The sequence below is a fragment of the Poecilia formosa genome, unplaced genomic scaffold, assembly GCF_000485575.1.
Source record: "Poecilia formosa unplaced genomic scaffold, Poecilia_formosa-5.1.2 Scaffold98, whole genome shotgun sequence".
NCBI classification, from domain to species: Eukaryota; Metazoa; Chordata; class Actinopteri; order Cyprinodontiformes; family Poeciliidae; genus Poecilia; species Poecilia formosa.
Window position 1 is genome coordinate 367,610 of NW_006800037.1, and position 12,595 is coordinate 380,204.

At 38.4% G+C, this 12,595-nt stretch overlaps 1 protein-coding gene across 1 annotated transcript; it reads right to left on the bottom strand.

Annotated features, from left to right (window-relative positions):
- Nucleotides 1–506: 506 nt before the first annotated feature.
- Nucleotides 507–10,700, bottom strand: LOC103142544 (perilipin-2-like). Its single transcript, XM_016674587.1, has 8 exons — nucleotides 10,551–10,700; nucleotides 5,456–5,543; nucleotides 5,045–5,240; nucleotides 4,579–4,661; nucleotides 3,776–4,007; nucleotides 2,359–2,699; nucleotides 1,778–1,996; nucleotides 507–1,090 (listed from the first exon to the last, which is right to left on the bottom strand). The coding sequence occupies exons 2-8, from the start codon at nucleotides 5,522–5,524 to the stop codon at nucleotides 968–970; spliced, it is 1,263 nt and encodes a 420-aa protein (XP_016530073.1). The 5' UTR covers nucleotides 5,525–5,543; nucleotides 10,551–10,700; the 3' UTR covers nucleotides 507–967.
- Nucleotides 10,701–12,595: the final 1,895 nt, after the last annotated feature.

Sequence of the window (12,595 nt, forward strand, 5' to 3'; positions counted from 1 at the left end):
TGCTGCAGGTGTACCAGGAGGAAAGTACTATTTGTGGACATATTGAAGCAACATCCAAAGATATCAGTAAGAAAAGTTAAACTTCAACAGGTCCTCCAAATGGGCAAAGATTTCCAACAGTCGTACAGTTCAAGGACAATTGTGCGTAATACTGAGGAAATGTATGTAAACTTCTGATTTTGGATACTTAATAAATGGATCACCAAGACATTATTTCATTATTGTGGAATTTAGCAAATAGAAATAATTTTGATCATTCTGACTGACAGCAAGAGATGTTTGGTCTGATTTAACTTCAGACAGCAAGAATTAAAGGTGTGCGTCTTTATTTGGTGTATGCAAGGATATAAATACAATTGTAAATGTTTGGTGAAATAAAGTTAAAATACAACAGCATTCTATGAAGGGTCTTCAAAGATTTGAAACAGCAATGCACAACACTTATCCAATAATTCCACCATTAGCTAATAGATCAGAATAAATACTAAAGAGAAACACAGAGACAGTCTTCTGTTCAAGATTTATTGAATACTTTTTAGTGACAGCTCATTCACATGGAACAACTGTGAATGTTATAAACTCGTGAAACTGTGCTCTCAACTCCTCTTCCATCTTGTTCCTGGTTCTACTGTTGGAATGACTGGAATGTCAACAAATGTCCCGTCTTAAAAGGGATGGGTTAATACTCGACAAAGAAAAAAAAAACGTGCAAATGTAAAAGACAAAAGGAAAACCGTCTTTTTATGTCAACCGTGTTAAATGCTGCGTGATCAGTGCAATGTCAGTTAAGTTTCATTTAAAAGCATCGACATAAAGATGTGATTAAATGAACATTATGCAATGTTTTAGAGAGGATATTCCTTGAAAAAACATCAAAATACTGGAAGCTTTTGTTGAAAAGAAACAAAAGTGAGGACAAAAAAAACAAAAAACAAAAAAATCTTGAGTGCAAGTTGTTCGTGCTAGCCTACTCCATTTGCACTTCCCCTTGTTCGCTCTCAGTCTTCTGAGCAACAAAAGGTCCCACGATCCAGTTGAGCGGCGTGTTGTGTAGCAAATAGTCCATGACTCCATCCAGTGAGTGTTGAACCTACGAAAGGTACACACCAACAGCAGTTAAATTACAGCTACAGGCTAATCTTTCTCACAAGAAAGACAAAACTGTGACATGCTAAGTCTTATACACCTTTAGGGTGTAAGGTGCCTCTCAAGAAATTAGAACAGCAGCAAAAAATTTAGTTTGAGCAATTCAGATCAAATGTGAAAGTTATATCAATATATATATTAATTACACTTAAACTATCTGAATATTAGAAAGATCTTTGTTTGTTTGTTTTTTTATGACTTCAAAAATGTAATGTTCTGTTTTGGCATTTGTCAGTTGTCTAGAAGGCAGTCACTGACACTCTCCACAAGGTGGGTTCATTACATAAAACTATTTAAATATATATGGTATGACTGGAACGTTAATAAATATCTTGTTGTATTGGAATATTAAAATTTCCTGAGAAGCCATAATTGACAAGTTATAACCACCAATATTAATAGAAGAGACCATCTTAACTGTGTAATAAATGTAGATTGTTTTTTAAACTGAAATTCCTAAAGTCCTTTTTGATGATATTCTAACAGATACCCGTAAAAGCCTGTGTGTGGAGATAGTAGAAGACCTGTACTCATGCAAAGTAAGGAAAAAAGTTGAATAATAAGTCAGACATATCTTCCCATGCTGACGCATACAAAAACGGTGCTTGAAACGGCATGGAAAATTTCGTACTTGTTTTAGGTGATGGCGGCTTCGCTCTAGCAGGACGGGAGTGAGAGCGCTGGCGTTTCTGAGCGATGACTGCAGTTCTTCGGCGGCTACCCGCGCACTGGTCAGTTGTTCCTGGACTGTTCCTGGCAGACCCTGAGCACTGGAAACCACGCTTGAGCATGATGCCCTCAGTTGGTCACTCAGGCCTTGTACCATAGAAAGGGCGCGTGATTCCAGCTGCTGTCAGAGTGAAAATAACACATTTCAGTACGCAGCTCTATTGCAGAGTTTACTGCGGTAGAGTGAGCAAAGGGGTTTCAGACAAGTTGATAATAAAATATCTGAATGTAAAAGACTAATTTAAAATATAAAAAGTAAAAGTAAGTATGAAAAAAAGCCATTGAAATATAAGATGTAAGTCACAGTAAAGTTGGAAAAAAAAAAACTGACCAAATAAACATTTCAGTCAATTAAAATCAGGCTATAAACTCTGAAATACAAATTCAGGATTAGGACATAAAGTCGGTGTCGGTATTTGAGGAAGTACATTGAGATTACAAAACCAAACAATGAATTAAACTCAAAAATGGTTAAATCCTGACCTCAGCTTCATCCTTGGACCCATCTGGTTCCGACTCGGTCAGTCCCTCCCCCTCCCGTTTCTTCTTCCACTCGGCCCAGTGCTGCAGCAGCTGTTCTGGAGCTCCTGCTATTTGGCTGCCTGCTGTCCCCAGACTGGCACGGGCGCTCTCCACCAAGTCCAGGGTACTGGTAATCTGAGCCACCGCAGCGTAGGTGGCATCCCTGGCCTTTCGTGCGCGGCCCAGGGATTGCTCCAGAGCTCGCTCCTGCACCTTGGCAGAGAGCTTACCCAGACGGACAAAGTAGCTGGGGTTGGCTGACGTGGTTGACACCTCAGCGTTGGCAGGTTCGGCCACAGCAGCTGGAAGAGAAACGTAATAATCTCTTAGTCACATGCTTTATTTAATGGTTGCAAATGTAAGGTAGTGCTGTTAATTTGATTTTTAATGGAGTTAAAAGTTTAACAGTTCAGATTTAATGTCCCCACAGTCAGAATTTAATGCAGGCAATATTAAAAGACCTTTTTGGTCTCATTTTTCTTGCACACAATATTCAGAATCTCTTCATATTTGGGGCAGCAGCTGGATATCATTATGTCTGCTATATATACACACACAAGTTTTTTGTATTCTTAATTTTGAAAACACACATATACCTTTTATGTGTGTTTTCTTAATTTTGAAAACACACATATAGTGTGTTTTGAGTTTGAGGGTGCACCTCAAACTATGGTGCACCCTCTGCACCATAGTTTGAGGGTGCAATTATTTAATGGAACAAATACAATTTATTGTCTACCACGTCACTACATGTTAGGTTTGATTTGAAGCGCTTTAAAGCACATCTAATTTCAACCTTTGTGGATTAGAGAAAAATCTCAATTAAAACTTATAACATTTTTTTAGATTGTTTGTTGAATAATTACATTTTACCACCTTCCCAATAAGAAATGTTCAAATTATTGACATTCCTGTCCATGTTGACTGAAGGTAAACTTCAGAGTGCTTTTCTTCTGCCGTCATGCTTCCGGGTGTATTTTCACAGCGCACAATCACTCGATGTCCCCATGAGCATCATTTCTAACCTGGAGCACTGCAAGTTGTCACAAATATATGACATCACAGTAGCAGGTGTCAAAACTGTGTGCTGGAAATTACAGGAACTATGTGAGCCAAAGGAACAGAAGGCAAGTTCAAAGCAATGCCCCGACTTCCTCTCTATGAATAGCACCTAACCATTGATGACATCAGCTCGTAGCATAATTGAATGCAATAAAATCCCGTCGTCCGTCCTGTGTACAGTCCTATTAATCACATCAGGATGTCATTATCATCAAACCGTCGGACCACCCTTCTCTGCAGGGGCGGACATGTGCCATCAGTGGTTCTGTTTTTGAACAGAGGCACGATCATTTCCTCATTTAGCATTGGTACTGACCCAGCTCCCTCTCAGTAAGTGGCAGGTTCTGATCAACCCAGTCCTCAGATCGGCTGAGGGCCAGACCCATCCCGCTGCTGACCATCTGGCCCATCCTGGTGCCCATGACTGTGTTGATGCTACCACTGACCGCCGCCCGGGTCAGCTCGACGCCACTCATCACAGCGCCCAGCACCGCGTCTTTGGCCCCCGTCACTGACTGGTACACCATACCTACGGTGTCTGACACCACCTGTGGGGAATAATGAAGAGACAAGGTGTCAGAGATTATGAAAATTTAATGCATGTAGCTCCAGTAGAAAAATCTAAACAAAACAGAAAAAAACTAAACCAAATTCACTGCTTTTTAAGTTAGGGCTCAGATTATATTCAAGATATTTTAACAAAATTACAGGCCATTAGTGAATACTAATGAAACACTGGATAAACAAGATTATTTAAAAAAAAATGCAGCTCTTTTTTTTTAAACTGTTGTAGCTTTGTCATATTTTACAGTCACAGGATGTATAATATAACGTGAGGCTATCTTGTCAACAAGATTAAGCTCGACAGAGACTACATCCTCATCAGAACAATGACCCCACGAACACTAGCAAAACAGGATGGCTGAAAAGAAACAGTCATGGTGTTTCAAGGGTCCAGTCAAAGTCCAGACCAAAACCTGACGGAACTGCAGTTCAAGATCCAGTATGCAGTTTTCACTCCAGCCTCTCAGGGGACAATATACTGGTTTATAAATTATCTACTTAGAAGAGGAGAAGAAAAGAGATGTATGGAAGTTATTTATACAGGTTCTTCTTGACCTTGTCAGCTGGTTGGTGAAGAATCGGCAGCTTCTCTTCCATCTTATCGAGTCCTTTCAAGGCATACTCATTCACTGTGGCAACTGAAACAACATGCAGGATAGAAGCTTACTTCAAATATAAAAATAATAAGAGCTACTATTGTAGTCAGCATAAAAATAATGACTCTCAACTAATGTGGTGGACAGATACATATTTTTGTTTACAATACAACAGAAGCAAAGAGCTTCAACGAAATGTACAGTGAAATACAGTATGTGCAAAGTTTGTTTTTAGCAGATTCCAGAAATTCATTTTAAAAATGACCCCGAAACTCTCAGGCAACAGGCCAAACTCAAGCTCATTTCACACTGTTTTTTCCCCATAACCATAGTCCCCATTTAACTTAATGGCAGATTTCAGAGAACATTTAGGAACTTTTATTGCATACACATTACATCACACTTTGTGGAGAGGAGAACCTTACGTTGTGGTTCGATCATGCCCAAAACAGGTTTGGACCCCGTGCTGGCAGCTGCTCCGAGAGTCCGGACCCCACTCTCTGCAACATTCATCACCCCCTTCAGCAAGGGCACGTTGTCTTTGGTGCTGCTGTAGGCATTGGAAACAGCCTCACAGGCTGAGCTGACCAGGGGCAAGTGGCTCACTCTTGCAACAACATTCTGGAACCAGAAAGTAACAATTAGGGTCGCTTCGAGAAAAAAAAAAAAAGAAAAGGGAAAATACACTTTTTTTCTGAAACAAATCGGATTTCTTAAGCTTTCATTTACATTTAGTTGCATTATTACGCCAACTTTTTTTGAACCTGGAGATGTTACAAGCGTAAAATAAGTTATAATTTGTAGTAGGTGTGGCGGAGGGTTTCTGTGCTCCTCACCTGCTGCTCTTCATTAGCTGGTTCAGTTGCTGCAGCTCCAGCCTCATTAGTTTTCCCGCTGTCTGCCATTGTGACTGCTGGGTTCAATCTCTGACACAGAATACAGAGAGAGTTAGAAATTGAGATTCACCTCACTTTGCTCTGAGTGCATGATGAAACACAGCTCCGTCTCTGGAAGTCTTTGTTAAAGTGGCTGATGTACTTTATCTAGCAGGAATAGCTGTTCTGTCAGATGGTTTAAATGCACGAAGAAAGAAAGCTCAGCCATGTTAAATCCATTAGTCAACGCTATGATGCAACAAGGATGAAACTGGTTTAAAACAATAAAACTGGGCCTAGTACCACTACAAACACTTCAAGCCTCCATATTCCTCTGATATTTAAAATATTTAACTTTATTTTCCCATTGACTTTGCTCCATTTTTTTCAAATAATATCAATATTATTGGTATGTTCCTGGATGTGATTTGCATGCTTAAAGTCAAAAACGTCATTTAAACAGGAAGAAGAAATGCTTTGAGAAAAAAGTAAAAGCAAAAAAGCCCAACATTTTTTTTTTAATCTTCAAATCTGCTCCCAGGACCAGAAAAATAGTTCAGTCTTGTTGTGACCCATCCATTATATCTGTTGATTTAAGGTAGTTCAACTTCTTTTTGAAAAAAGAAAAAAACATTTTGCTTTTTGTTTAAATAAAACTGGAGATTTCATAAATACAATTCAGCTTCAGTATTTTAGATTTAACAAGATTTGCTCAAATGCAGTCCAGAGACTAAAATAAAACAGTAAAACACGACTTCCCTTCAGCACAAAACCGGAAGATGTGAATTGGATTCCTTCAGCATCAGCATCACTGCCAGGTTTAAGCAATATTTTCTTATAGCATTTCTACACAAGGAGTCCCTATTCCTATTGACTCTACAAGCAGGCAACAAAAGTCGTCATTTTAGATGCAACACGCCATTTTTAAAAAAAATTCTCATGCTGCTCACCAACAGCACGAGAATCGCCCGTATCAAACACCACCACCAGTTTCCACCATTGTAAAGCCTGAGGCTGCATCTACTCACATTTTGCCCAGACAAACAACAAGTCAACAAGCCTTCAGGAATGATAGGAGTGGCAGCAATTTCCAAGCAAAAAAAAAAATCGCTGACTCAGACGCCTAGTGGCTGACAACAGTTTCAGGTTAAAAGTCTAAACGAAGGCGGCTGGCGCAGATATAAGGTGATGGAAATCCACTTTCCTCTGACTCAACTTAAATACTTAAATTTTCATATTTGATTTTAAAAGCACAAAGAACATTGTCTTTGTATACTAAATAATTTAATTTAAACTAAGTTTAAACTGCAACTATTCTCAAATAGATCTCTCTCACATTAGATACTTTAAATCAATATTAAAGATCTACATGTTGCATTTATTTATGCGGGAAAAAATCCCACATTGAGAAACATCTGTTCTTGACAAAAATCAGCAGGGTCACAATTGTTGGTTCTCCAACTGTCAATACCTTGTGCAAAACCTTTTTGGCTAATGAGAAAGCACTTGCTCCTTCTTTCATAATATTTCAAATAAAGGTAGAAACATACAAAGAGAGGAATCAGTCACCATTCCTCCTCCTTACACCATTTTTCTTGCACAGATATTGGATAGTTACTGCATGAATGTTCGTCTTCCGGCTGGCAACAAGTTATTTAACACCAACCGATGCAATGAGGTGCTTCTCATTTCTTAAATAAGCGTGTCGAAAGACACAGCCTGTGGTTGTGGAAAAGACGTTAGTAAGAAGGGTCAAATCACTGGCATGCATCAAGCAAAGAAAATATCAAAAGGAAAACTGGGTTAACAACTGTCCAAAGCATTATTAAAGAACGGAAGGAAAGAGGGGAACAATCAATTTCACAATTGGTGATCATTTCAAAATTTGGTGACATCAAACTGGAGGATTAACAGTAGAATTCAAGAGTCACGTTAAACATACACAAGGGAAACTCAAGGTATCAGGACTGAAGTCTTGGGTAGCCATAAGAAAACCATTCATCAGTGATGCTAACCAGAGAAAAAGATCATATCAGGTTACTCTACTGAAATAAAAAATGACAGTAGCATGTGAGGCATCTATCCATCTTAACCAGTGGTGCCAAATGCATTTGTCTGCATCTGAGCGTGTGAGGTGACACGTCAGAGAGCAGGCAGTTTCTGGTTGAATTTTGATACGACTCACCGCCAGGCAGTCAGGTGTTGAATCACTTCAGTGTTTCTGTCAAACTACGACCAGAAAGAGAATTTGCCTAATCGCATGACCAACCTCAGCAGGCAATTCCTTCTATTGATTAATTTCCTCTTTTCTCATCTCTGCCTAGCATTAGGGCACAGCAAAAAAAAAAAAAAAGGGAAAGAAAGAGGAGAGAGTCTACTGCAACAACCTTATGTCTCTCTGGTGCCCTGAACATGTGGATGACATCTGATTTTTGCTCTACCAGATGGCACATAGAGACATAAATGGACTCCACCTGTCTTCACCTGTCTTGGGACACAGCTAACAGCTGCTCGACTGGCTTGGCCTGATGTTTTTGACAAATAAGTCACAGAAGGACATGAGTTTGAGCAGAAAGAGTGGGCTGACCAGCTGCAACATGTAATCAGCCAGAAGAAAATGCTCTCGTAGACCCGTTACATCCACCTGACAAGAGGAACTGCTCGAGGAGAAGGCAAATTGTGCTGCAAGAAGCTCTAGCCGATTTTAATAAAGAGCTGCTGTTTAATCATTTCACATATTTGAGATGTCAAAGGGGATGAAATATTCCCTCTGATGTTTTCACAAAACTGTTGCGTTCCAACAGCCTCTGTGAGCTCAGAGCAAAGGAAGATTACATTTTATTGCAACAGCTTGGTTGAGCAACAGGCCTTCTTCCAAGTGTCAGCCGGTGACATCTTCACTGCCTTTATTCTAAACCAAAGTCTGACTTTATCAGAGCTGAAGTCGAGCACAAGATAAACCTGAGATAAATATTCTTGAGATACGAGAGACGTCCAGGAGAAAAAAAGTTGTCAGTTGTTCATAAATAATCAGCCCGCCGACAACAGATTCCCATGAAACACTCGCAGGAATCCTGCCAAACACTCTACCTAGTGAATGTTAAAAATCCTCACAGAGCTCACAAATAATCTGTCGGGAAAAGAATGCTAGACTCTGTTTGAACCCACAACTCAACACGACCTTTGATATTAGGGCCAGCACTGATTATGAGCTCTATTAGGGTATTTGATTCACTAGGTCTTATCATGGATATAAAACATAAGACACAGATTGAGTTTGCTAGTTAGAGCTGTGATTCTCCAACTCTGTTAACAGGTTTTTCTGTATCCTGTCAAAAAAAAAAAAAGATTTATAGAAAGATATACGTTCTTAGTAATAGGCACAGTCTGAGCTGTTAGAAATTAAGTCTAAATTTTCACTTCATTAGAAAAAAAAGATCCCCCAAAAGTTGGGATTCAAGAAGGGAGAATAAGTTTTTTTCCCCCAAACTGAAAAATCCAACAAGTCTGTCTAGTGTAGAGAACTGAGTGATGGGCAATGCAAAGAAAAACAACAAAAAAAAGAAACTTTAAAAATAATAAAATATTTTACACACAGTATTATTCAATAACCTTCAGTGAACGTACTTCTACAGTTTTGGTGCCAAATATAGAGAAATGCATTATTAGCTTATATTAACCATATTTAGCTTGATCAGCAAGAACATTAATTAGTAAATCATTAAACTTTTAGTCAGGTTGAACGTCATTCCAAATAGCATTTGGAGGCAACTCTGACAGGTGATAAGGACTCGAAAAATTACAATATTTTGTGGCATTTATTGAGAGTACAATAAAAGTAGTGACCAAGAATATTTGTGCTATAAATCTATGTACAGAGTCAGACCCTCCCTAAAAGAAATACAATTTCATCTTCATCATAAGCCCCATTTGCTACACTTATATCACCAAGTAGCAAAGCTGTGCCGTTAAAACGGCATAATTGTGCTTAATCATATTTTGAAAGTCTTTCAAAAGCAAATACCATAAAGGTGTTATTGTTATCACAGCATCACAAACTCAAAGGATGTTTTTTATTCTCATATGATGATGATGATGATGAATCATATGATAAATGTCTACTCCTAACTTTTTGTTTGGCTTTGTGACATATCAGGAAAGAGATTTAACACCACTAATTTTAAAATTTGTGAAAAGTTTAGAAACCAATCATTTGGGATCATTGGAGTCATTTGCGTTTCTTTAAAACTTCCACCCCCATCGAAGAACACGTAGCACTTTCTTGGTTACATTTACTTGTAGAATTAAAACAACATCTCCACAAATTAGTTTGTGTAACTTTCAGGAAGTCAATTGGAAATGACAGATCAAACCTCAAGCAGAACTGGACATTATTATTATCAATCAAATTTTATTTGTATAGCACATTTCAACAGCAAGGCATTTCAAAGTGCTTTTAGTCTGTAAAAGCCTGAATGGTGCTTCTTTATCAAAACAAAAACAAAACAAAAAAACTACACTGTAGAAATCCATATTCTACCAAAGTCATGGCATTCACTTTTGATTGCCGTAAAAAAATTAAGTATGTATTTGAAGCTAAGATGTTTCTGGATAAAATAAAACCAATTTGTTAAAAAACTGAGATTTCTTTGCTTAAAAATATAACTGCCACATTCCCGTCTACAACAATATTAACATAATCTTTTTAAATGTCAATAATAATACAGACAATAAGCACCTAAGATTATCTTATTATTGGCGTTTCACTGTCACGCCTTTCACTTTGTGGCTAACGAACTTTAACCCAGATGAGTACATAGAATTGATAATGTGGCTAACATGTTGAAATCAGCGTTTCAGACATAAACCCACAGCTGAACATATGTTAGAGAATATTAATTGAAAAAAACACATTATATCTGCGGGCTGAAAATGACAGCAACGCCCTGTTTATCACACAAGCTGGCGTCATTATAGCTAGCTTAGCAGCAGCTGGGCATTTGAGGTTTCTGGAGGAGCTTTTAAAACAACGAAACAGTGAAATAAAAACACTGACCTCACTGACGGACCGGTTCCTCTCTGGCCTGTAGTGACCTGCGACGTCAATGCTGTTCAATGAATGGACCCAACTTTTATCAGTCTTTCTACTGAAGTGTTGAGCAACTAGTTAATGCTGGACGGGGGCGGGGCCTTCAAATGTTTTAGCAACTTTCAGCCAATTAAATCACAGCACGGATATGACACGCACTACACACATGGTACTTCCTGTAACTTCTGATTGAGTGGGTAATACTACACTAAAACATCACGTTAGATGCTTTTTAAAACTGTTTTGTAAGGTACCTAGAGACAATAGTTGTTGTAAACTTGATAGTCTGTCAAGTTGTAGCATCTCAATTAGATGTAATTCTGGAATTTGACTTGCATAAATTACTTGATTCCTTATTTCAATGATCCAATAATGCATGCATTATTGTAAAGCCAGGTGTGTACCATTGTAGTTTAATGCAAGCACAATTTCTGTTTTGTTTAAAGAGCCAGTTTTTTTGTTTTGTTTTTGCTGCTCACTATTTCTCAATTTACTGACCGTTCAGTTTGTTTCGGTTTATATTTATTGTGAAAAGCAACATCAGCACTAATTTTCTGACATTTTGAAAGTCATGACCTGATGCTGGTTGATGTGGCAAACAACATCAACCAGCAAAAAAGTAAAAAAGAAATTACATGTCAAAAGCACTTTATTTTCACTGCTTTTAAAAGGAAATAACAAAATGTATTTTTTAAAAGCAATTTATAGACTCCAAACAATATTACATACCAGGTCAAATAACTTATTGAAATTTGAAGTTTAGAGTTTGGGTTTGACTTAATACTTGTGTGCCATTGTCTTAGGACTTGACTTGAGATTTGAGGGAATAGACAAGAGACCTACTTTTGGCTTACAAAACAAATACTTGGTCCTGGCTCTGGCAGAGATATAGGCCTAGCAGTAACTTTGTACTTTTGATTGCGTGTACACACATTGCATACACACAAGACCCACGTTAAAACACGGTGGAGCTCTCCTTGCACTGTGGTGTGCAGCAGTGACTTAAATACTTATGCTCTTTGTTAACTGAAAGCATCACAGCTCAATACTTGCTCTTCGACACTGTTGAGATTGTTTCCATTATGGTCTGAAGTAAAGAAAATGAGAGCACTTGCGGATACCCCAAGCCAACCTTTTTTGGCTCAATGAAGAAAAAAAAACAAGACTGACAACAAAATCCCTGTTTAACACAATGCCTAAGTGTCTGGATAAACTCCCCAAACACATCACACTGAGCAACTCTCTCAGACAAAAGAAAAAAACAAAAAACGAATTCCCCCTTAGGATATAACACACCAACACAATTTACAGCTCTGTGGATTGAGAAATGTAAAGACCTTTATATGAAGGAGTCTTTCAGGTCAGGACTAGCAGTCAGACTGCATCCAACTGATAATGGAGTTTACTTTGTGAACGGTTAATGTTTGTGAGTGAAAAAGGTCATCTGAGTTAAGCTGGGAGATCATTGCTGTAACACTAAAATCCACACACAATACAAAACAGTCATCTCTATCGCCACTGGCGCCTTGATTTATGACATGCTCCGTCTCACATGATGTCTGAGTTGTAAAATGGCCAACATGTGGCCTTAATGACTTCAACAACCTGCAACATTGCAGTTTAGGTCAAGAACACAGAAGAGCTCTTTGACTATCAAGGTTGAAGGCAGCAAAAAGAGGACAAATGAACAGAAGCACTCTGAAAAGTCAGACATGAGAATATGTCCAGTCCAAGCTGAATTCAGTTCATGTGTAAGACCTATAGAGGGCAGTCTTTACACATTGAGTGATCTTATTTCCACAGCCTCACCCACCTGGAGATTAAATCTCATTTTCATTCGTAGGATCTCTTTTTCTGCAGATGCACCACAACTTCATAGCAGGGAGCTCATTTTATGTCAACAAATAAAATATTTAAATATATGCTTGAAAACTGGGGTTATGGAAAACGAATGAGGACACGCTGTAGCAAGTACTGCATTAATTACAACCGTTTCCAACATGCACTGGGAT

Excerpts from the sequence above, each read along its gene's own strand:
- LOC103142544 (XM_016674587.1), bottom strand. The coding sequence starts at position 5,524 with ATGGCAGACAGCGGGAAAACTAATGAGGCTGGAGCTGCAGCAACTGAA. Across the intron at positions 5,241-5,455 it reads CAGCTAATGAAGAGCAGCAG|AATGTTGTTGCAAGAGTGAG; the intron begins GTGAGGAGCACA and ends TTCTGGTTCCAG. Across the intron at positions 1,091-1,777 it reads GCCGCCATCACCTAAAACAA|GTTCAACACTCACTGGATGG; the intron begins GTACGAAATTTT and ends TACCTTTCGTAG.